The following is a 22,089-nucleotide window of genomic DNA, read 5'->3' as shown; positions in this document are numbered from 1 at the left end:
ATAATAAACCTCGACTTTTTTCCCCCCTAGCCCACCCTGACCTTTCATTATTTTACCTTTACTACAAGGACGTTGCGCTCTAGAGGTTGCTTTATGTAAAGCAAAGCTGCTCAGGGAATCTGCTTCCACCAACTAAGTTAGGAATATCGGATGCAACGTCTTAGCATCAGTTGGCCTTTAAGCTTTACTGGTTCGTGGAACGTTGGAGTGCGGATGGGGAAGGGGGGTACTTGGGTATCTAGATGGTTTACCTTGGGTTACGGTATGGTTCACTGTTCTCAATCTTGGAACAAGTGATGCTAAAAAATGCACGTTTAGTTTCTCTTACGGTTATACTGTTTCTGTGAAGGATTGCAAGCAATCACCCAACGAATGGTGTTCACGGCCCCACGACCCTATCAATCTGTCGTATGAGGAACGGAAGGATCTGGTTTAGAGGTATGCTTTCATTTTAACCTCAACGAGACTGGCCCTCACCCTGACCCAGTCTCTTCGTGTCTCCACCAGTGCCATGACTGCCCCGTACAATTCATTCCTCCAGTCGCCATTCTCATTTCGCTGTCACGTCGCTCAGGTTTCGTGCAAGGCGTCAAAATTGGTCGCCCAAGGCAACTAGGTTCTCCGTTCAGTCGTGCATCCAGAAACATCGGAGTCGCGTGACACCTGGAATCCTTTCGCCCCTCTTGCTCGACTACGAAGTGCATCTCAACCGAATCCAAAAGCTGCATCAAATTCAAAAATCGGCGTCGACTGGGGTTTCCTAAAGCTTCGAGATGATGCATGGGAGAACGGAGGAATACACATGCACCTTTCATGGCCCCTCTTTTCAACCTCGGTATTCTCAGTGAAATACGACCTAGATCTCGGCGCGGCGATGCGTCATTTTTCGTCGGTCCCTTGAACGACCCTATCCTCTTAAGGCGTTTTGTTGTCAGCGGCCCGCGTCGACTTGACCGAGTTCAATCGTAATACTTGGCGTGCTCAGGCCGCAGACTACTCCTGGACGCCTCCTAATTCTCTAAACTCTTGGATCAAGTACTCAAACTTGGATTTTCCCTGCTGGTGAGTCAGGAGTCAGGAACAAGCTCAATCGCGACAATCGGTATCTTCGACGAAGCTAGAAATTAGTTTCAGCCACGCAAACTAATCAAGCGTCCTCGGCTGGATGGCAACCTTGCGAACACCCCCCTCTGCCTTTTGCTGTCTCCTGTCCCCTTTCCCCTGTCACCTTTTTGTGGTTAATAAAGTCGCTCGAATACTCTTCATCCCACTCCCTCCCCCTGCCATTCTACTCTGCTTGCCAACAAAGTTGCCTCACACGCTCTTTACCGTTCTAGTCACTCGTTGAAATCGTTTCGCTATCTGGGAATATGCGTACCCCAACCACTATCCTTCTTCTTTCTTCTCTCGGCAGAATTGCTCTATCTGCCACTGTCAAGAGGGCTGAACCTGACAGGAGCAACGTTGTGACTGTATCCAAAATTACAGGTATCTTCTAAGTTTTCCCCGTTTTCCCCTTCTAAATAGTCGTCGGCTATAGATCCAGCTCAACAATGTGCCCCTTACTGGTACCCTCCGTCTGACAACTATAGCAACAAGTTCCCTCCCACCTGGACCGTCGCCAGTATTGTCTCTGGCGATACAGTTGCTCAGAATAAGTGGAACTCCATCAAGGCTAAGATTCCTGCCATTGCCCCCAAGGTATGTCCATACCCTCCAACTCATTTTCCGCGGGTGCTTGACTTTTTTCAGGGCGTCAATGGTGACTTTTCAAGTGTTAACTACGACTATGGCAGTGATCCCGATTGTTGGTGGACCGCTACGCAATGCGTGACCTCGAAGCGATCTGGAATTCCTCCCGATGTTGCCAAGATTCCCGAGGTGAGCTTTGTTTCTTTGTTTATCTTTCTTCGCTGACTGGAGGGGAAACATCATCAGCCGCTCTCTGCAGGGTACGGATTCGATGACGGCCCTAACTGCTCTCACAATGCGTTGTATGATTTTTTGAACCAGAACAACCAAAAAGCCAGTGAGTAGCTGAAGGCGTCTATTTATGCATGCAACTCATTGCCTGTGTCCCCGCACTACGCTTAGCCGTGTTTTACATCGGTTCGAACGTTATCAACTGGCCTCTTCAGGCTCAACGAGCTCTCTATGACGGTGCGTTCAACGCTTAACTTCTTTGGGTACGGTCGTTCTAAATCCTGTTGTTAGGTCATGAAATTTGTGCTCGTGAGCTGCTTAAGCGGGTAGCGTTTTTCTTCCGTTTGCTCACTTTTACTTTCTCAAGATTCTTGGTCGCATAACGCTAGTCAGTTCCTCATCTAATTCTCGGAACGAAACGCTGATCAACTTCGTATTAGTGACATCCCTCACCTCTGAACAAGCCTTCGCCGAGATTTGGTACAGTGAGTTGGTTTACTTTCCTCATATTTTCCTTTTCTGCGATGCTTACTTCTCTCCTCAGCTGTACGTCCGGTGCACAACACGACCACACTCTGTTTTCTCATCTCCATCTAGGTTCAAGCCATAAAATCCGTCGTCGGCGTCACCCCAACTTGCTGGCGCCCTCCTTACGGTGATACCGACGACCGTATCCGTGCTATCGTTAACGCTCTCGGGCTCACTACCGTCCTCTGGCAGTACGATTCATTCGATTGGATGGGTGGTGCACAGGTGGATACGAATTATGGGGATTTCCTCACCAAGGCTAGATCTGGAGAGTTTAACCGGGTAAAATTTTCTGTTTTTTGGTTTTCATCCCGAAGTTCAAACTAACCCCCGTTCACGTCCAGGTCGGAACGATCTTTTTACAACACGAGAACAATGAATTCGGGATGAGTAAAATCATGCAATACTACTCTGATATGAAGAGTGTGCTCAAGGTATGTTGTGCGCTCGTTTTTGATTCTTCAGTCGTCACGGATTTTCTGACTCAAAAAGAAAGCTGGTTCCCGTTGGAGTTGCGATGAACAAGACTCGTCCTTACGTTGAGACCAATATTGAGTTCCCGACGTACAATGAGTGTATGTATTTTCGCTTTTTCGCCTGTTATGTGGAACTAGATCCTGTCCTGTAGATATGTCCGGAACCACCATGAAGCCTCTTCCTGCCAGCGCTCTTTCCTTCTTGGGTGTTCCCAGCTCCACCGCTAGCTCCACTTCGGCCACCGCCTCGACGTCCAAAGCTTCAACAACAACTACAGCCACTTCCGGCGCCAGCGTAACGGGTACGGGCACGAGCACTTCCAACGCCAGCTCTTCTTCTGCTTCCGGTACCAAGACGGGTTCGGGTGCCTCTACCCCCACTTCGTCCAACACCGTGACGTTCCCTGTACTACCAGCCAATGCGACGAAGGCGCAGATCCAGGCTTATGTCCAGGGCATGAAAACCATGTTTGACTCGTTGTTGGCCAGTTTGAATGGGCTTACTAGGAGGGCGGCTGAGTGGATGGTATGAGGTGGATACTCCAGTCATGATTAAGATCACCGGATCTTCAGGGAGGGTTGTCTATCCATCTTCTTTTATTTATGTTTTTTGGCTCCTCTTTAATCATTTGTTTTTTCTTTATGACGAAGTCCTTTCCGACGGTTGGATATGTATGTTGGTGTCGTAGGGCACTCTCTTTTTTCGACATTCAGATTATTTTTTTCTGGGTTTTTGGTTATAGCCACTGGAAATACACAGCACTGTTCCGTGTGTACTAGGAAGCCCCCTGTCACAGCGTTGTAGGCGGCACGTGCGAAAAAAAGACCGTTCATTTGAACCATCACATTCCTCATGGCATAGCAAGTACGTTCCCTGGTTTTTCCGACGCTCCGACGGCCCGGCTGGTGCATACATATTTTAAATTTTTGTTCACATGTGCTTCTGCCACGAGCACATAAAAACAAGCTGAAACCCCTCGACTTTATACCCCGCCCATAGTAAGGATGAGGAGCTCATTTGTTCTGCTATCCTGGATCTCCGGTATCCATGCTTGGAAAACATTCATAGTTCCCCATCATGGCGGCGACGACACACCAGGACTGACAGCTGCTCTCGCTAACGCCAATTTAACCTCAAACACCACGATCCTCTTCCAAAAAGGCATTACATACAACATTTTCACACCCGTTACCTTCCCGGTTTTGCAGAACGTTGAAGTACGTATTGAGGGGAACTTGACGTTACCTGAGGATATTTCAACTGTTCAGGGAATTGTCGGAGGTTCGGTACGGATTTTGGAAGCTCTTTTTTTTTCTGTTCTGGAATGATTGAGTGCGCATGATTCAGTCTTTTCCAGGTGCATGGTTTACATTTACGGGTGGTACAAACGTTACACTCCGGGGATCTACAAACCCACACTGGGGTTGGGTTGACGCGCATGGGCAAGCTGTACGTTGGGTTCCCCGTTCAATCCCTTTCAGTTTCACTTAATTCAAATGGGCTACAGTGGTGGGACGCAAATAATCAAGTAAATCGTCCCCACGGTTGGCGGTTCTCAAAAATCGACGGTGGTGTTATCCGGGACATGAAATTATGGAAACCTGTCGCGTGGAATTTTGCTACCAGTGGATCGAACAACATACATGCTTTCAATAACAAGATCATCGCGGTGTCGGACACTGAGGTCAGTGAGTTTCCCCTTCAGTACAAATACGGTGAAGTTAAAGAACTTCTACTCCTGCGTGCCAGTCCTTCCCATTCAATACGTGCGTGAGCCCACTTCTTTCCTTTTTGCCGTTCTCTCGACTTATGTTAGTTTCTTTTTCTGTGTAGAGATGGTTATTTCTCTCTCGTATGCATGTTTATTGCTTCCTAACACCTCGCTTGTAAGGTTTCAGCGCCGGTGGTACCAACATGTTATTCGAGAACAATCACATCGAAAACGGAGACGACTGCTTAACGGTCGGATCTGGTTCAAAGAACATCCATTTTAGGTTCGACGATCTCTGGTTGTTGGATTATACTCCCTCGTCCTTGCTGATTTATCCCTCAAGGAACTCCTACTGTAGCGGTGGACATGGTTTATCCATCGGGTCACTCGGGAAAGGAGGTAGTGTTGCCGATGTTCAGGACGTTTTGTAGGGGCCCACGTCTAATTTTCCTTCTTTGGGCCATTGTATCAACTTCCTCTTTCCCCAACGTTCAGGATTGAAAACATCGTTATGGAGAAATCCCTTTACGCCGCAAGATTCAAGAGTTGGACCGGTGGTAACGGGCTTGCTCGAAAGTCCGTTTTCTTTTAGGTTCCCTCCCGTTTCTGAATATTAAGGATGGAAATATAGCATTACATGGAGAAACATTCACTTCCGGGATGTCCCATTTCCGATCTACGTCACTCAGAAGTGAGTTGTCAATTGGTTATCAACTGGCGTAACAGTAACTGATCGGAGGATATTATTCACTGTTGTTTTCATCTAGCTATTGGGATCAAGGTGTTGGTCCTAAACCAAACACGTCCGAGTCAGCAATCAACAATACGCACATTCAGGATTTCATGTTCGAAAACTTCTCCGGGACGATTAAGGAGTATGACCTTCTGTCGCCTTGTTGCATATGGCTAAACATTACCCCCTAGTGTTCCATACGTCGAAGGTTCCTGTGTAACAGATCCATGCTGGTACGCTGTTGCGAACGCGACTGGAAAAGAAGTCATTATCTTCGATCTCTATCCCAAAACGGGTATGCGTATTGAATACCACTTGTTTACCTCGCTTTTCACCAACTTTTTGTCCTATCAAAATAGCAACGAATATCGTAGCCAAGAACGTTCACGCTGTGACAGAAACCGGAGCAGAAGTTGCTGCTATGTGTGATCCAACAACAGTAAGCTCACGCAGAATCACGGACTTCCATACTCACCTAAATAATATGTAGATAACGGGGAATGTCGGGTTCAGATGTCAAAATGGACCTTTTAAACCAAACCGCGTCTAGGGTTCGGAGCATTAGTATACAAAGAGAGGGGGTGAGGAAACCTATGTACAAGATTGTAAGCTACGGGCCAGGAATATCATAAAACTGCGTCCGCGAGTACGAAGAATTTACGCCATTCAGCTGCTGTTTCACCGCTCTCCACCGCGCAACATTCAACTGCTCAAGTACCGCTGATGGGTTGAATTTTTCTCCCTCCCCATGACCCGGCGATTTATGTTGAGGGTGTGCCGAGGCTCGTTGTTGTTGCTCCTCCCGCATCTCAACCAGATATCTCACCGCAGCTTTCGAGGACAACTCGAACACTTCATCCTGGATTCCAGTGGAGGTCTGGACTTTATGCGCCTCCCTGATCAGATGCACCGACAACGAAACCATATCCCTCGCATTTCCCCATGCCGACGACCCAGACATCCGCTTGATAATTTCCGCCATCTTCCGATAGTCCCTCCCTTTTTCTTCCAAACATCTCAATCTCACCCCAGTCTTCTGCAACAATTGTCGAAGTATTTCCAAACAGGCCGCAGGGTCAATATTGTTGAACACGATTTGTTCCGGGAACCGACTAGCAAGCCCTCGATTTCGTAAAAGCAATATGTCCATATCTTTATCGTACCCGGACAAAACGACGACCATCTTCATGTGGTACGTCTTCTGGGTCAAAAGTGTGACTAATTCACCGACAGCTTCTTGGGCGTATTCTCCGTAACATAGACGATAAGCTTCATCGACGAAAAGAACCTTGCCTAGGGCCTTCTTGAACAACTTCTGGGTCTTTGGACCAGTTTGGCCTAGGTAACTTCCTATCATGTCGGTGGCAGAACATTCGATGACTTCTGCTGAGGCAAGGAATCCCATATCGTAAAAGATTTGACCCATTTTCCTCGCGATGGTCGTTTTCCCAGTTCCTAGAAAGGGAAGAAGGTTACAGTCGTTAGCAAAAGAGAGAAAAAAAATACACGTAAAGTCATACCTGGAGGTCCCTTGAACACGAAATTCATCGGAATAACTTTTTTTGCATCCTTCCCGCACCTCCTCATCGTCCGACTGACAATCTGATACTCCTCAAACTTAGCCATAATATCCTCGCATCCAACCATTTCCTCGAAAAGAGCAGCCAGTCTTTCTGATCCTTCGCCACCTCTGTCATAATCAGGATCGAAGTCTTGCGGTTCGAAGAGGATATCATCCGGGAAATCCGTGACTTTAAAGCGTCCGAAATAGTTCTCTTTGGCGTTGGCGATGATGTTATCGACAGCGCCTCCATTACCGAAATTCGGTCGGTATCGAGCACGGTCAAGCATCTCTGCAACGACTTTTCGGGCTGCAGGAGTGGCGGAGAGTCCTTCCTTCCTGAGTTTTGCGTCGAAGATTTGTAACAGTTCGTCTGTCGTGAAGTCAGGGAAATAGAAGGAATCTGATATTCGGAAACGGCGGTTGAGGCCTGGATTCGCGTTCTAGGGGGGAGGATGTGTAAGTTACGGTTACTGATGAGCAGCGAAAGGCGAGTCTCACCTCAAACATATCAAACATCTCCTCCTCGTAACCCAGCAATAAGACACATTGATCATCGCCAGGCATGTTTTGAATGCCAGAAACCAGCGAATCGATCACGTCTTCTTTGAAGACATCTGCATTGTTATAGCTGGTAGGATTCAGGATATGAGCCTGCATGGGCAGTCATATGAGGTAAAGCCCGAAGAAGAATTGCATCAATGGAACGCCCACCTCATCTATAATCAAAACTTTCCCTTTCGCACTAGCCAAAATGGCCTTCGTATTCGCTTCTGACTGTCCGATGAACTGCCCGATAAAGTCGTTGGCATTCTTGGTGACAACTGAATTGGACGAGTAGTCAGATCTATGGAAACGAAAGACCATAGGATATGGTATTACCTTCACCCGTACTAAGGAGGCCCATCTCATTCAATAACTTGGCGTAAAGTTTGGCTACAGTCGTCTTGCCAGTCCCGGGAGGCCCCAAAAAAACGCGGTTCAAAAGGACTTCCACGGATTTCTTCCCTTTGAGCTGTCGTTCATTATTGACCTGGACTAGCGTCACAAGACTGTCAATAGTTGCCTTGGTCGACGCCAGACCAATCAAAGATTGGAGCTCCTTGTACGCTTCACTCTCCTCGATCGGTTTAGAGTGTTGCACAAGCAGGTCCTCCTTCGTAATGAGCATACAATCCGGCTCGCCCACTTCCCCAGTTTCATCACCTTCCCCACCTTCCTTTGCACGCATCCGTTTTGCCTGCCGCATTAGAATGTCGTCAATAAGATAATGAACATCAACTTCATTCCCAAAACCTTCACAGTTCCTCTTCGCAGCCAACTTCCGAATCGCCAACCGAGCATACGGACCATCAACCCCACCTTCCACTTTCATCTCCCCTTGAAACAACTGAACAAGTCGAAGCTCAAACAACTGCAACAGCTCTTCCTCCTCATAATCCGGAAAATGAAACCCATACGGTAACGCATCGTCCAAAACAGGATTGGACGCAAGCCAAGTTTCCATTTTAGCTCTCAATCCAGAGAAAAGGTAGGCTTGTTTACCAGCTCCCTTGGTCATCTGTTCAACGAGAGTATCGGGGGTGACGGAGTCTACAAGGCCTCCAGTTAGCCATGTAGACCAGGAGTATCTTCCCGGTTTGTGAGCGTCGATGACATGGATGCCTCCCCCTCGACGTGCGATGGTTCGAACGTATTGCATGAAGTTTTCGGCTTCGACGACGTTGATTTCTAGGAACTGTGTACCACGGATGGCTCCGATGGATTCAAGGAATTTGAAGTAATGTTTCGCGAAGATGGGCATGCCTTTGCGCCATGAAGAAAAAGGAAAAGGTTGAGTCAGGAATGGGGGGGAAAAGAACGACCACTCACCAGTACCAGGATTCCCAAACAAAACAGCATTGAATGTAACATCCTTCAGTGACCTCTTTTGTTTCTTAATCAACTCGACGGTATCCATAATATCCAACACTTTCGTCTTAACCTCTTCAATCCCAATCATCCCCATAATCGCGTCGACATGGACATTACTTACACCTAACTCGGTCTTGCGATGAATCCACTCTTTTTCTGTGGCTCCGATTTTTCTTTGGAGTGCGGTCTTTCCGGGTCCATCACCGGAATTGGGAGTAGTAGAGCATTCCTGGGGTCGCGAAGGCGACGCTGGACGGCTCCATGCGGAACTCGCAGCGCTCCAACCCGTATTCCGTCGTCGTGGAGGTGGAGGGAGAGGTAGAGGTGCCAACGGAGGTGGTGTGTGGTACGTCTGTGTGACACCACCCCAACCCATATTCGAGAATGAATTTATACCAATTTGAGTATTAGAGGGGTAGATAGTATGCAGCACATGACACGGATAGGATTTTTGGATGAGGCGTTCGAATAACGAAACGTCCAAATTGTGGCCCTTTTTGAAGGCTTCAGTGAGGCGGGGAAGACTGAAGGTAGGTCTTCTCGTTCTAAAGAGGTGAAGGTTAGTTTTTCGTGGAAGGGGAAGAGAAAAAAAGGGTAAAAACGTACGGTATACCGCCCATCATAACCAAATGCTTCGCCTTGCTCCCCAACATCGTCACCACCTCACACTCCGGTAACGCATCACCCCCCATGACAATGACGACTTCAGGCATGTCAACGTCACCTAGGAGATCCAGGATCTCCGAAATATTCCGTATCGTCCCCCCAATAATCCTCTTTTCTTTCAACACAGACAACTCAAGATCCATATCTTGAAGACGACGGACTTCCTGATAGACGTTGAACTGTTGACCGACATTGTATAACCGAGTTATTGCATCGGAGTCGCCGTCGCCGTCGTGTTCGGTATTTGCGTTTGCATATGAAGAAAGATCTGCCGACGCTGTCGCTTTCTCCCAAGTATCCACCTTCTCCCGCCGTTCTTCGCTAGACATCCCCCAGATCCTAGCTGCCGAATCAGAGGAAGTCGACGGTTTACCAGACAAAACACCAGCATCCTCCCCATTCCGCCATCGCTCAAGGAGGTATGTTTTATCGAGCTTAGAACTTTGCTGTAAGTTCGTGTCCTCTGAGCTTTCCTCCTCAGGTACGCGGAGCGCATTATAGTATTCCATCTCGGATTCTTGTGTTGCGAGATAGCGCATGATAGGCTCATTCGATTTCGAGGGCGAAGGCTTAACATAGTACTCATCAAAAGCCACTTTAACTGCCTTCCCCAGCTCAGCACACGTATCTTCCCCATGCTGTAAACTCGGATCCCCAAGACCTGCCTGCATCGGTTGGGTACCCGGGGTGTTGATAGTGGTCGTGGCGATAGGAGTAGGTGAACCTGACCGTATCGGTTCGGACACGATAATTTGGTCAGCTGATGCTGGTACCATCCCCTTCAACGTCATAGCGAACGGTATAGTCTGAGTTTGAGTCAAGAACACCATTTTTGTAGTAGGGATACAAACACGGGTAGTCAACTGCTGATAGACTTTCGAGAGTGCCTTATCGTCGTGGGTGATGATCATGATAGATTGGGATGTGTGTTCGTGAAGGACTTTAGTGATGAGGGAGGCCAGGAAGGATTTTCCGGTAGCTGGAGGGTATCACAAACAAAAAGTGATAATAAGCGTGCGGAACGAAATGAAGAATGACGACGAATGACGACGATAGACTTACAAGAAAATCCCTGAATTAAACAAAGCCGTTCTCGTAAAGCCGACGATAACGCTTCAGACTGTTGCGCGTTCAAGGTGATGGCGCAACGGAGCCCAAAGAACTGACCAATGTCGATGGTCGGATTGGCTTCCAACCCTTTGAGGAACTCTCGAGGAACGTTTTCCGGTTCTTTCACCCACGACGAAGGTGATGCCGGACCCAATATCTCCTCTCTAAACGGCACCTTCTTCATCGTCTGAAGCTTCTCCAGAACCTTGAAAGAATCCGACTTCACGAGTTCCGGAAACACGAGTCGAATCCCACCTCCACCTCCGACTCCGTCGTTCTGCTTGACCTTCCCCTTTGCCCTCGCTTGCGAAGCCTTGATCCGCCTCATCACAGACTGGACAACATCCTCCGTTCCCTGAAGATTGACAACAATAACCGAAGGAGACTGAGCGAGTCGTGCGACATCCCGAACATACGTGCACACACCCACAACTTCCTCACCATCAACCATAGAAACCAGACACCCATCAGGCCACCAAACCGCTTTGGCAATGCTCAACCGATAAAGGGTACTAGATTCATCCACTGGGGTATCAACACCAGTAACAGGGTTCGGAGTGGGGGTGATAGGCGAAGGCAGAGTGGAAGGATGCGGTGAAGCGTACCACACAAGCTCTTCGCAAGCTTTAAACGCCAACGCCCAACGGTGTCTACTTCCCTTTCCGGATTCCGCAACGACATCGATCAACTCGAGTTGAGGCGTGGTTGACTCCAAGTCCCGACTTTCCACGAGCGTGCAGGTGAGGCGACGGATGTTTTCGATTGCATCTTCTCGGTAGAGACGGAATAAGGCTTCGAGATATTGTTGTTCCATTGCTGGAACTCCTACTCCTCCATCTTTTCCTCCATCTTCCCCCCCTTTCAGGCTCGGATCGCCACCAAACGCAGCTATCTTAGGAAGATAAGGCAACCTCTTCGACTTGATCTCCGAAGGCGTAGGGTAAACATCTATCTTCCTAAAATTCTCATAATCATTATCATGCCTCCCCCCAGGAGGCCTATTAAAATCCTCAACATCCAACTCCGGATCGCCATATCCCATCGCCTTGGATTTTGGAGACACCAAAGGCTGGGGAAGTAAAGCTTGAAGCTTCTCTGCTATTTCCCTCGTTTCCTTTCTGGACGATTCAAGAAGGAGGTTTAGGACCTGATCGCCTTTGTATAGTTTAACCGCTGAATTCGGTGTCGGAGAACCGCTCGGGGATGGTGAGATGCAGGAATAATACTGCCAAATCAACCAGGCGACACATTCAACTGTCTCCTCTGGTAGATTCATCCTCCATATCGTGCTGAGCAACGACACCCAGAAGATCGGTGGGTCTCGGAGAGCCTCTACGACCGTGTCGCGGATCCGACTGGGTTGAATCTCTGAGAGTCGAAAGAAAGTAACGAGGCGGGTAAAGAGACCTTCGTAGAAGAAATACGAATAATCCATGTTCATCGCCCGATTCAATGCGACGAGTCCCGGTGGTTTCGAGCCCGTCGTACCTGTGCCTCCATGCTCCGTCGTGTTCGAGTTCGTGAGGAGATCAACACACGACAACGGCTCTGGATGCGTGCAGATGGCGTCGAGAAAGTCTTCCCAGTTCTTCCTGGTGAGCGAGAGACGTCCTTTGCAGATCTCTGTTAATATATCGTCTTCCCCTCCTTCAACAGCTCCTTCATCTTCGTGCGACTTCGTTCCCCCTTCCGTTCTCGTTTCTGGCAGTGGCGCTTCCTTCCATTCCCTTTCCTTATCTTCCAACACTGGATCTGGGTGCATAGACAAAGAGACAAGGAGAAAAAAGGAGGATAAGCAACAAGGAAGTAAAGGACAGGAAGGAAACGCTGGGCGTTACCTTATAGGTATCCGTATCATCAATCCTTCACAATGCTGTTGTGTATCTACCCAAAAAAGCGAGATGAGCGCTAACTTGGCATCCGTTACTTATTTGTGGGTAAGGCTTTTGAATTATGAATTGCGTAGCACTGGAAATCCGAGGCATGAGGATACCTTGAGGCCGTGGCGTGCAAGTTGGTACTGTACTGTGCCTGTGGATGATGGGGGGAGGCAGAATCGCTGAGAAAGTGCTCGGTTCTCGGTCCCGCGTGGGTAGTAAAATTATTCACATTCAGATGATCCATCGATGCTGCACCCACTGGGTTGCATGTATTCATGTGTTCAATAAATCACAATCATGGTCATACAGAATAACAAGAAAAAGTAAAAAATAGGTACACGGTGATAGGGGAAAAATCAAGTCAAGTCGATTACCAACACACGGGTAGAGGAAAGGAAACCGCACGAGTGGTCGGAGGAAAGGGAGAGACGAATAATCGGCAGTGTATAGGATACGTGGACAAGACAGGACAAGACAGAGAAAAATCCGATTGAACGTATATAGTAGGCCAACAGAAATCCAATCTACGGCGGCAGATGGTGTGATCAACAGACGAGCAGAACATTTAAGTGCGCTCGCCACGGAGACGCCTGGCGAGAGCAAGGTCTTTGGGTTGAATAGTAACACCTAAATGGAGCAAAGAAAGAAAGACAGAATCAGCATGTGCATTGAACACGATATGGAGCACCCGAGCGCTACATGGTGCCAACTCGCTGCCGATAGCAACGAGGGGCGGCGACACCCAAAGACGATCCAGGAAGGGGCGGCAGGAACAGATAACGTACGCTTAGCATGGATAGCAGCCAAGTTAGTGTCTTCGAAGAGAGAGACAAGGTAAGCCTCAGCAGCTTCCTGAAGAGCCATAACAGCAGAGGACTGGAAACGAAGGTCGGTCTAGAACAAAAGTCGAGTCAACATCCGAGTCAAGAAATACTTCGGCAGCGGCACACGTACCTTAAAGTCCTGAGCAATTTCACGAACTAGACGCTGGAAAGGTAGCTTCCTGATGAGGAGCTCAGTAGATTTCTGGTAACGCCTGATTTCACGGAGAGCGACAGTTCCAGGACGGAATCTGTGAGGCTTCTTTACACCACCTGTGGCGGTCTATTGGAAAAAAAAAAAAGAATTGGAGTGAGTCATGTGATGACGGCAACAGCGATGACGGCGGCAATGGACGACGACGACGATACTAGATAACTTACCGCAGCAGTCTTCCTAGCAGCCTTCGTGGCAAGTTGTTTACGAGGAGCCTTTCCTAGAGATTAGGGAAAAAATTGAGTTCAACGGCCAAAATCCAAAATTGTGGGTGTGACCTCGTCGTTGGCAACGACGACGACAACGTACCTCCAGTCGACTTTCTAGCGGTTTGCTATACTAATATATCAGAATAATGCATTAAGAAGAAATTATAGAGCTTCTGACCTTGGTACGAGCCATCTGAACGATTCGAAACTTGAATTTGAGAGAGGGGTGGTGGTGGTCTTGATGAGGGTGGGGAAGAAAGGGTTTCCACTTTGTCGTTTCCAGACTACCCATCGGACCCTCAAACAGATTTTCTCACGCACGGTTCCTCAGCATCTGAGCTCATTTAGTACTGGAAGTTTCGTTTGATTTTTTTACTCCCTTCCTCCCTCATTTTTTTGAAGATATTTTTTGATAAACGTGCTTGGATTAGCTTTTTCTTCCTTCTGTGATTTTATGGTATTTTCTCGAAGATGATGAGGGTCAAAAACGAACAGGAAGGTCAAACGGTGCTGTCAAGCTGGAAGCTGCCTTTTTGGGAAGGCTTCACAGCCTCTACACCGCCTCCTCTTTTGTTTGACCACCTTTGTGGTTCAAACCTTCGATCTGATTTTTTTTTGCTCGCCTTATTCTGAGTCCCGGTTTAGTCGTCGCAACTCACGGACCAGGCACATTAACTAAGTAACAGTGCCACAGAAACCACAACCGGGTCAAGTTCGAACGTTACCGTACTACCAACAAGCTTCGGTCAAGTAAATCAGTGTCAAGGCTCATCGATTCCCTAGCTCCAGCTTCGTCACTACGCGAACAGGAGCACATGCAGAGCCCTTCATATCGAGGAAACGGGCTTCATCGGCTTGTCGAACTCGCGCAAAATTTTCTTCCCCCAGGAGCTATACAAATGGTGGGTCAAGGAATAAAATGATGCAAAACAAACGACGGCCTGTACCACAAAAAGATTCTCAAGCGACTCAGCATCCAGGAACGGTACGCCATCCCATTCTTTCTCCATCCCAATCGTGGTCGACTTGTTTACCGTAAGTTCCCCCAGACTAAGTTCCTTAATAACATGGTTCTTTCCAAGCGAGATAGAAACCCCCGTCAATAAGAGTTCGGAGAATGGGCATCGCACCGCTGCACACGAACCTGATCATACAACCTTATCACATCCCTAGCCCCCGGGAAATCAGCAACAACACCCGCATGCTTCTTCATCCAGTGCTTCGAAAACTCTTGCGACGTTGTACCCGTCTTTCTCTTCAGATGTACAATCAACCTCATACCCCCGTTCTCTCTCGAAGCGGGTTTCGTGGTGATAATTGGAGCGACGTGGCAGATAGCGTATCTCGAATTTTCGAGCTCTAATATCCGAGTTTCAGCTTCTTCCGGTACGAAACGTTTGGTGATGTACTGTCGATAAATCAAGAGGTTTACTGATGGAAAAAAACGAACAGGTGTTCAACCCGAACTCACCTCGCGGAAACCTTCCAACGAACCCGCCTCAATTAAGATGATCCCGTCGTAATTCAGTACTGTCGCTCCCATAGATTGCAATTCCGCTTTCTTGTCTTGATCTACGATCATCTGATAAGGTGAGGAATGTCAATGTTCGTCAACTTCAACTTCCTTCATCCGTATATCGAGCACAACAGTCGGTAACATACCTTCTCATACCGTGCAATACCCAACGAATGCAAACCCGGGAGATCCAGCTCTCCAGATACCTCATTCCAGCTCCTTTCAAACTCCTCAAATGCCACTCCAGACTTTCGTTCTACGAAAATGAGCAGACGAAATCGGTCGGTGTGGAGAATGTATTGAATTGGAGCGAAGGATTCCTCATCGGACATTCTTGAAAGAGTCGACAGGGAGTTTCTCGAGGCAACAGTATCACGGGAAGGATTCTTCTTAGCGGTTTCCCGTCCATTCAAATATTGACGAATTCGACACCGCTTTCAATATAACTCAATTCGCGACGTAGTGTCAACGAGGTTTTACCCGTGTTCCGCCAGCTTCTCTTTTGTCACATTCAAATTAGCACTAGTGGCGCCCAGATAGGATCACAGTTTCCATCTATTCCCAGGCTCAAGGAATCGGCTAGGAAACTCGGCTTCCTAATTCTACGTCTAATGAGCTCGACGCTTACCATGTCCGAACCCTCAATCGTGGTGTAGGGGACGCAAAGTCGATTAACCACGATTGTCCTGCTTTTCCGAGTCGCGAAAATCATGAACTCTGGTAAACCGTACGTTCTGTCTGCTGCTTCAAAGCCACTACCATCTCTGAGTATCGGGCCAAAGCTATACGTCGCGCACATGTTTAACAGGCTCCGATATCGTTGCGCCACTGAATACATGCTAGTAAGTATTATACACATTGATTTGAAATTCACTCAGCCACCACCTATTTACACACATCCTTGTCAACTCCCAAGTTCCCATTTTCTATCTCATCGATCAATGAACGTCATCGCGTCGCAAGGAAGTACTTCGAATTGTTTGTAATTATGATGGAAGTTGTCACAATTGTCCGTCATAGTCTCCAAGTTGTCGTACTTCTGAAACTGGATTCAGGTGAGCCTCAAGCCTAAAGGGTACGATATAACGATGATCAGATACTTGAGTCTTACCTCTGAAAGTACGTGAGTAAGCGACTCTCCTTGGACCGTGACGGCGATTCCATCCCAGCCTGTTGTGTTCTGGAGTACCGATCCTTGATGAGCGTGAAGCTTAGAAAAATACGGAGTCAGGTCATGCGTACTATCGAGTAACATTAGTTTACCTGCTCGTGTTTTATAAGTTGTAGGGTAGTAGCCAGTGAAGGTTTGACCAACGGAGCATGGACATTCAACCAATAATGAATGAACTCCGCTTGACTGAGTCCATCTTTCTTGCGGATAAGAGTAAGCAGGACGGTGTTCCCGCTCATACCTGGCACTTTTGGAAGTTTGACATCATCACCGCTATGGTCGTTCGGAGACTCGTGTATGGTAGCGATGTCGAAAGCTCCCTGGACAATAGTATCGGCTTTGAAAAGCTTCGATAACCCATCACCGACGACTTTCTCTACATATTCGGGGTGTTGAATAACCTGAACGCTTGGTATCAGAAAAAAACGGGACAGTCCAGGAATTCAAAAATGTCCTCAGGCTAATTTACCTCTGTGATCTTCTCTAAGGACTCTCCTTCGAACACTACCACACCATCGTAATCGGGTACTCTGAGTCGAGAGTTTCCCAAATTCCAGTGAGACTCGGCGAGTCTTTCTTTCCATTCTTGATTCACGTGAAGCTACGAGTCGTTAGTTATCAGCCACGCTTCAATTCAAGTAGTCAGGACAAGCTGAATTGAACGGACGAACCTGTTCATATTTCAAAATGTTCTTCTTCGTAATTTCTAGGTCCATGAAAATCTTCGAGTGTACGTCTCTCCAATAACGACTCCATTCTTCAAAAGGCACATCGTCCTTTTTCTGTACAAATATAAGTACCCGCACGCGCTGGTTATTGAGAAGAGATTTATTCGGTGGGTCCGCCATCATGCAAAGATGGGATGAATCTGTCTAACAGAGGCTCGAACGCCCCACGGTATTTATACTATTCGTTTTCATGATGGTGAGAACGCCTCAGTTAGCACTTGCCACGGGTAAATTAATTTAGTTTGACCCGGTGTGGGAAACGGAACGTCAGGCTTTTTTGATGGAAGGCAGGTCACAAGCCACTGCTTTTTGCTTTACCTGGTACCAACTTCGTCTTAGCTGCAAGGGAGCCGAGCAAATCAGACGGAAACTCACCGCCTCTAAATGTAGTCCCACCATGTGTCTCGCATGCTACTGCGCCGTCAGTGGTAAGTCTTGGCAAGTTAGACGAAATGTTGGTTCATATCGATTGCAAAACTAAGATATGATCTTCCTCGACATCTCGTGTGGTCTCTTGTGTTGTACGTCAAAATTACACGTGCCTTTAATCTCCGTTAGAGTATATAGTTACTAAATACGTACACTCACACCTCAGTGTCAAACCACCACTGAGGTGTAAGTCTTCTGTTATTTTCCCTTATTCAGAAGTACTCATATCACCTTCTATAGTATACATTCCTTTTAGGTATTCCCTATTATTGTAGTGTCAAACCACCACTGAGGTTATACATTCCTTTTAGCCACTCTCTCGCACTCTGGAGCTCCGACGGACTCCGACGTTTTCCTGTTCTTACATGCTATTCAACACTGCACATCATAGGTTATGGGCCCCGGCAACGAAACCGTGTCGTCCTCGACAGCTTTGAAACTGGTACAGAAATTACCTACCCTACAGGAGGGAAGTGTGAACTGGTCAGACTACAAGTCCAGAGTTGTTAACCACGCCGTGTCCAAAGGACTTAAACAGCACCTGTTCAGGACCGCACGGAAGCCGGAAAAATTAGTGTTACAACAAGATGGGAAGTGGTACAAAGAAGGATCGTTGCTACTACTGGTAGAAGAAGCGGCCGTAGAGAAGAATGAGGATGCATGGGATGAGTACGACCAGAAGGAGGCTCAGACCCGAGAATTCATTTATCAAACCATTCCGAAATCACTCTTCATATGGGTCCGAGATTTACCGACGGCATGCGACGTTTGGAAGAAGCTTATAGATGTCAACAAAAATCACGGATCGCTTATAGCGGCTGATTTATTGACGAAACTTCAAAACATGTGATTATCAGAAGGCAGAAACCTCCGGAATCACATTACGGAGATGAAGGAACTCCGAGAAAAGTTGGCCAAAATGGGACACCCTGTTGACGACCTTATGTTTACATCTAACATCACTCGTTCCCTATCATCGTCCGCCATGTACAAACCCGTACTCACCTCAATCTCCATCATAGCCCGAAACAGCAGTCAACCAGTCGATATTGAAGTACTTTTATCAAGTCTCGAAAGTGAGTATGACCAATCGCTAATGCAGGCGGAGGAGAAGAAGTCGCAGGAGGCCCTTGTAGCTTCCTTTAATAAAGCTCGCGGATCCGACGGAAACTGAAAAGGAAACCATAGCGGAAAAAGTGGAAAAGGTGGAGGTAGTGGAAATCCCCACAAGGATACCACTTGCCACAATTGTAACAAGAAGGGTCACATCAAGACTGATTGTTATGCCGAAGGAGGAGGTAAGGCAGATAGTGTGCCTGCCTGGTTTAAGGCATTGCTGAAAGAGAAGCAGAAAGTTGCAAAGGGTGCTAACGTAGCCAAAAAGGAGGAAAAGTCCGACGGAGTTGTGCTTTTAGCTACTAGTTCTGTGGACTATGCAGCGTCCGAACACCGGATTACGTCGGATTTCCGAAGCGAACATACAGCCAACATGGCTACCCGCACGGACTCCGATAAAATTATAGACTGTGGAGCAAGCAGCCATTTTACCCCAGATCGCGATAGTATAAGTGATTACGTCGAAATTCCTCCAGAGCCTATTACGGCCGCCGCCGGACGATCTTTTAATGCCATTGGCAAAGGGAATATGCAGGTTTACTTTCCGATGGGACCCGGGAAAAGTCCGACGAAAGTTACGCTGAAGAACATCTATTATTGTCCACAAATGGTCTACACTCTTATTTCTGTCAGCAGCATGGACCGAGCTGGATGTAAACTTACAATCCACGATGGTACATGCATTATTCAAACGTCCGATGGAAAAATCGTCGGCCGAATTCCCCAGATCCGAAATCTCTATCGTATCACAGATCATCATGCTCACGCTGCCGAATCATCTACTCCAGACATTACTCTAAGTCGTATGGAAGCACATCGGATTCTTGCCCATGTCAACTATGACGACATTGACTACATGATCAAACACGAAATAATCACCGGAATCCGAATTGATCCAAAGTCACCTCGAGAATTTTGCGAAGACTGTGTCAAAGCGAAAATTACTCGGAGGCCATTTCCGAAGGAAAGCGAAGAAGAATCGTTCCAACCAGTTGTTGGCGGAAAAGTCACAGCCGACATTTGGGGACCCGCACCCGTTAAATCCTTAGGTGGTCACAATTACTTCATTGCTTTCCACGACAAACACACTCGGCAATCGCGGGTACACTTCATGAAGCATAAATCGGAAGCTCTGCAGAAGTACAAGGAGTATGAGGCATGGATGATGACTCAACGGAACCAACCTATCCAAATTTTCGGAGCGGACCGAGGCGGAGAATTTTTGTCTACAGAATTTGACAACTATCTTGCGTCTAAAGGAACCATTTGTCATTTGACAGCCCATGATTCACCGCAATCCAATGGCAGATCCGAACGGATTAACCGGACAACACTGGACATGGCTCGTGCACTGTTGATACGTGCCAAGTTATCCAGGAACTTGTGGGCCGAAGCAATTAACCATGCTTTTTGGGTTAAAGATTGACTTCGTCATAGAGGACTGAAGAATGATCAAACTCCGCTGGAAGCCGGAACCGGATTAAAACCGGACATCACAAAGGTACCAGAATGGGGACGGAAAGTGTGGGTGAAGGACTTAGAAGACGGAAAGCTAGACTCAAGGGCAAAGGAAGGTAGGTTTGTTGGTTACGACCAAGCAACCAAAGGGTACAGAATTTACTGGCCCGAAAAGCGGAAAGTTTTGGTCAAACGGGATGTAGTCTTCAACAAAGACGAACAATTCGAACCTGGAACTGCTCACATTGAGGGGGAGACAGACTTACCTGATTTTCCAACCTCTAGGAATTTTTCCAAGTCCAATCCGAGCATTTCCGGTACGCCACAAGTCCCCGCCGCTATTCCACCACCATTGCCACAAATCCTGGACGATCTGCCACCACCAACACCACCGAAAACTCCGGAACCCGAACCGGAACTGCCTCTGGAAGCTCCGGAACCCGAAATAAATCGCCGTCCTGTAAGAACAACAGCTGTGAAACCCGGACCCGGTGGTTGGAGAATGATGAACAACATGAACGTGAAGGCTCATCATATCAAACCCCGAAAGGACGCCGCGTTCGCCGGATTTGTAGATGAGGAGGAAAGATTAGAACCAGGGGGAGTCCTGTTCAATCTAGAGGAATTAATCGCGGAAGCAATGGTCGCCGTAGAAGACGAACCAAGTGTAGAGGAAGCATTGACCGGACCTGAAGCGGAACTCTGGAGACCGGCCTTTCAAGCCGAATACGATCAGATCGAAAAGATGGAAACCTGGGATCTAGTAGAGTTACCCAAAGGTGTCAATCTCGTCGGATCTAGATGCGTCCTCCGGAGAAAACAGGATTCCGAAGGAAACATTGCCAAATACAAGGTGAGAGCAGTAGCAAAGGGTTTTACGCAGAAATTTGGCATAGACTACACGGATACGTTCGCTCCGACGGTGCGTCCGGCGACGATCCGTACACTCCTTGCAGTCGCCGCAAGTCTTGGAGCCGAAATTGACCACAGGGATGTCAAAAACGCCTATCTCTATGGTACACTTCCACCGGACCAGAAAATCTACATGGAACTTCCTCCATACTACTCCGAATTTAAATCCATTCCAACCCACCTTCATGGAAAGCGAATAGTATGCCGACTTAAGAAATCCTTATACAGTACAAAGCAGGGAGCACACAAGTGGACCCGAGCGAAGGAGGAGAAAATTTGCGGAACCATGCAGTACACCAAATGTCATGCAGATGAAGCCGTTTACTACAAATTTGATGGTACAGTTTGGAGCATTATAGCCAGCGCTACAGATGACTTCATTTTCATCGCGGACTCCAAAGAAACTAATGCACTTGCAAAGAAACAAGTCGGCGAGCACTTTGAACTCGTTGATCTTGGTGCGTTTAATTGGTTTCTAGGAACGAGCTCATCCCGGAACCGAGAAACCCGAAAAATCTACCTGGACCAACATGCGTACATTGACCAAATTGTAACGCGTATGGATCTACAGGACGCTCGGACCACAGATACTCCGATGGAACCCGGAATTGACCTTAGTCTCAAATCCCCTGCCATATCACCGCATCCGTTAAACTCCGATGAAAAATCCTTTTATCGTGAAGCAATTGGCTCATTGATGTATGCAAGTATCATGACTTGACCGGATATCACATTCGCCGTTAATACCCTTTCTCAATTTCTTGAATCTCCCCGAACAACTCACCTAAACGCCGTTAAACGTGTATTCCGTTATTTGAAAGGAACTCGGGACGTTAAGCTTGAACTCAGAGGAGACAAATTATACCTGTCCGGATACTCGGATGCCGATTGGGCGTCGCACATGCACCGCCATTCAATCTCAGGATTCGCATTTTTTATCGGATCTGGAGCGGTCTCCTGGAGTACGAAAAAGCAACCTATCGTTACACTTTCCAGCACGGAATCCAAATAT

The 22,089-nt window shown here is 47.6% G+C and overlaps 6 protein-coding genes across 6 annotated transcripts; 2 read left to right on the top strand and 4 right to left on the bottom strand.

Moving 5' to 3' along the window:
* Positions 1-1,370: 1,370 nt before the first annotated feature.
* E1B28_001985 (uncharacterized protein) lies at positions 1,371-3,459 on the top strand (the record flags this gene model as incomplete). Its single annotated transcript, XM_043147966.1, has 13 exons — positions 1,371-1,488; positions 1,541-1,701; positions 1,753-1,881; positions 1,939-2,029; positions 2,095-2,160; positions 2,215-2,232; positions 2,291-2,311; positions 2,364-2,408; positions 2,468-2,478; positions 2,521-2,733; positions 2,796-2,885; positions 2,948-3,026; positions 3,080-3,459. The coding sequence occupies 13 exons, from the start codon at positions 1,371-1,373 to the stop codon at positions 3,457-3,459; spliced, it is 1,422 nt and encodes a 473-aa protein (XP_043016680.1).
* Positions 3,460-3,793: 334 nt separating this feature from the next.
* On the top strand, positions 3,794-6,078 carry E1B28_001984 (uncharacterized protein). Its single transcript, XM_043147965.1, has 13 exons — positions 3,794-4,214; positions 4,276-4,377; positions 4,436-4,612; positions 4,678-4,698; positions 4,745-4,766; positions 4,820-4,922; positions 4,983-5,066; positions 5,135-5,215; positions 5,271-5,330; positions 5,407-5,514; positions 5,564-5,667; positions 5,732-5,811; positions 5,863-6,078. Exons 1-13 carry the CDS (start codon positions 3,933-3,935, stop codon positions 5,920-5,922), a joined length of 1,284 nt encoding a protein of 427 aa, XP_043016679.1. The 5' UTR covers positions 3,794-3,932; the 3' UTR covers positions 5,923-6,078.
* Positions 5,983-12,680, bottom strand: E1B28_001983 (uncharacterized protein; the record flags this gene model as incomplete). Its single annotated transcript, XM_043147964.1, has 8 exons — positions 10,576-12,680; positions 9,454-10,492; positions 8,806-9,392; positions 7,816-8,739; positions 7,648-7,757; positions 7,435-7,587; positions 6,893-7,376; positions 5,983-6,827 (listed from the first exon to the last, which is right to left on the bottom strand). The coding sequence occupies exons 1-8, from the start codon at positions 12,383-12,385 to the stop codon at positions 5,983-5,985; spliced, it is 5,952 nt and encodes a 1,983-aa protein (XP_043016678.1). The 5' UTR covers positions 12,386-12,680.
* A 67-nt stretch (positions 12,681-12,747) lies between these two features.
* Positions 12,748-14,008, bottom strand: HHT2_1 (histone H3). Its single transcript, XM_043147963.1, has 6 exons — positions 13,926-14,008; positions 13,848-13,872; positions 13,706-13,758; positions 13,458-13,607; positions 13,289-13,397; positions 12,748-13,130 (listed from the first exon to the last, which is right to left on the bottom strand). Exons 1-6 carry the CDS (start codon positions 13,938-13,940, stop codon positions 13,069-13,071), a joined length of 414 nt encoding a protein of 137 aa, XP_043016677.1. The 5' UTR covers positions 13,941-14,008; the 3' UTR covers positions 12,748-13,068.
* A 360-nt stretch (positions 14,009-14,368) lies between these two features.
* Positions 14,369-15,595, bottom strand: E1B28_001981 (uncharacterized protein; the record flags this gene model as incomplete). Its single annotated transcript, XM_043147962.1, has 5 exons — positions 14,369-14,638; positions 14,695-14,820; positions 14,892-15,155; positions 15,219-15,329; positions 15,410-15,595. 5 exons carry the CDS (start codon positions 15,593-15,595, stop codon positions 14,516-14,518), a joined length of 810 nt encoding a protein of 269 aa, XP_043016676.1. The 3' UTR covers positions 14,369-14,515.
* Positions 15,596-16,194: 599 nt separating this feature from the next.
* Positions 16,195-17,285, bottom strand: E1B28_001980 (uncharacterized protein; the record flags this gene model as incomplete). Its single annotated transcript, XM_043147961.1, has 5 exons — positions 16,195-16,308; positions 16,375-16,473; positions 16,527-16,835; positions 16,904-17,035; positions 17,106-17,285. The coding sequence occupies 5 exons, from the start codon at positions 17,283-17,285 to the stop codon at positions 16,195-16,197; spliced, it is 834 nt and encodes a 277-aa protein (XP_043016675.1).
* Between the last annotated feature and the right edge of the window lie 4,804 nt (positions 17,286-22,089).

Source organism: Marasmius oreades, chromosome 1 (assembly GCF_018924745.1).
Source record: "Marasmius oreades isolate 03SP1 chromosome 1, whole genome shotgun sequence".
NCBI classification, from domain to species: domain Eukaryota; kingdom Fungi; phylum Basidiomycota; class Agaricomycetes; order Agaricales; family Marasmiaceae; genus Marasmius; species Marasmius oreades.
This window is presented reverse-complemented; position numbering and strand designations above follow the sequence as displayed.

Coding starts and splice junctions, on each gene's coding strand:
- HHT2_1 (XM_043147963.1), bottom strand. Junction 13,608..13,705: donor CTGCTAGGAAGACTGCTGCG/GTAAGTTATCTA, acceptor TTTTTCCAATAG/ACCGCCACAGGTGGTGTAAA. Junction 13,398..13,457: donor AAATTGCTCAGGACTTTAAG/GTACGTGTGCCG, acceptor CTTTTGTTCTAG/ACCGACCTTCGTTTCCAGTC.
- E1B28_001984 (XM_043147965.1), top strand. CDS start 3,933: ATGAGGAGCTCATTTGTTCTGCTATCCTGGATCTCCGGTATCCATGCT. Junction 5,067..5,134: donor GCCGATGTTCAGGACGTTTT/GTAGGGGCCCAC, acceptor CCCAACGTTCAG/GATTGAAAACATCGTTATGG. Junction 5,331..5,406: donor CCGATCTACGTCACTCAGAA/GTGAGTTGTCAA, acceptor GTTTTCATCTAG/CTATTGGGATCAAGGTGTTG.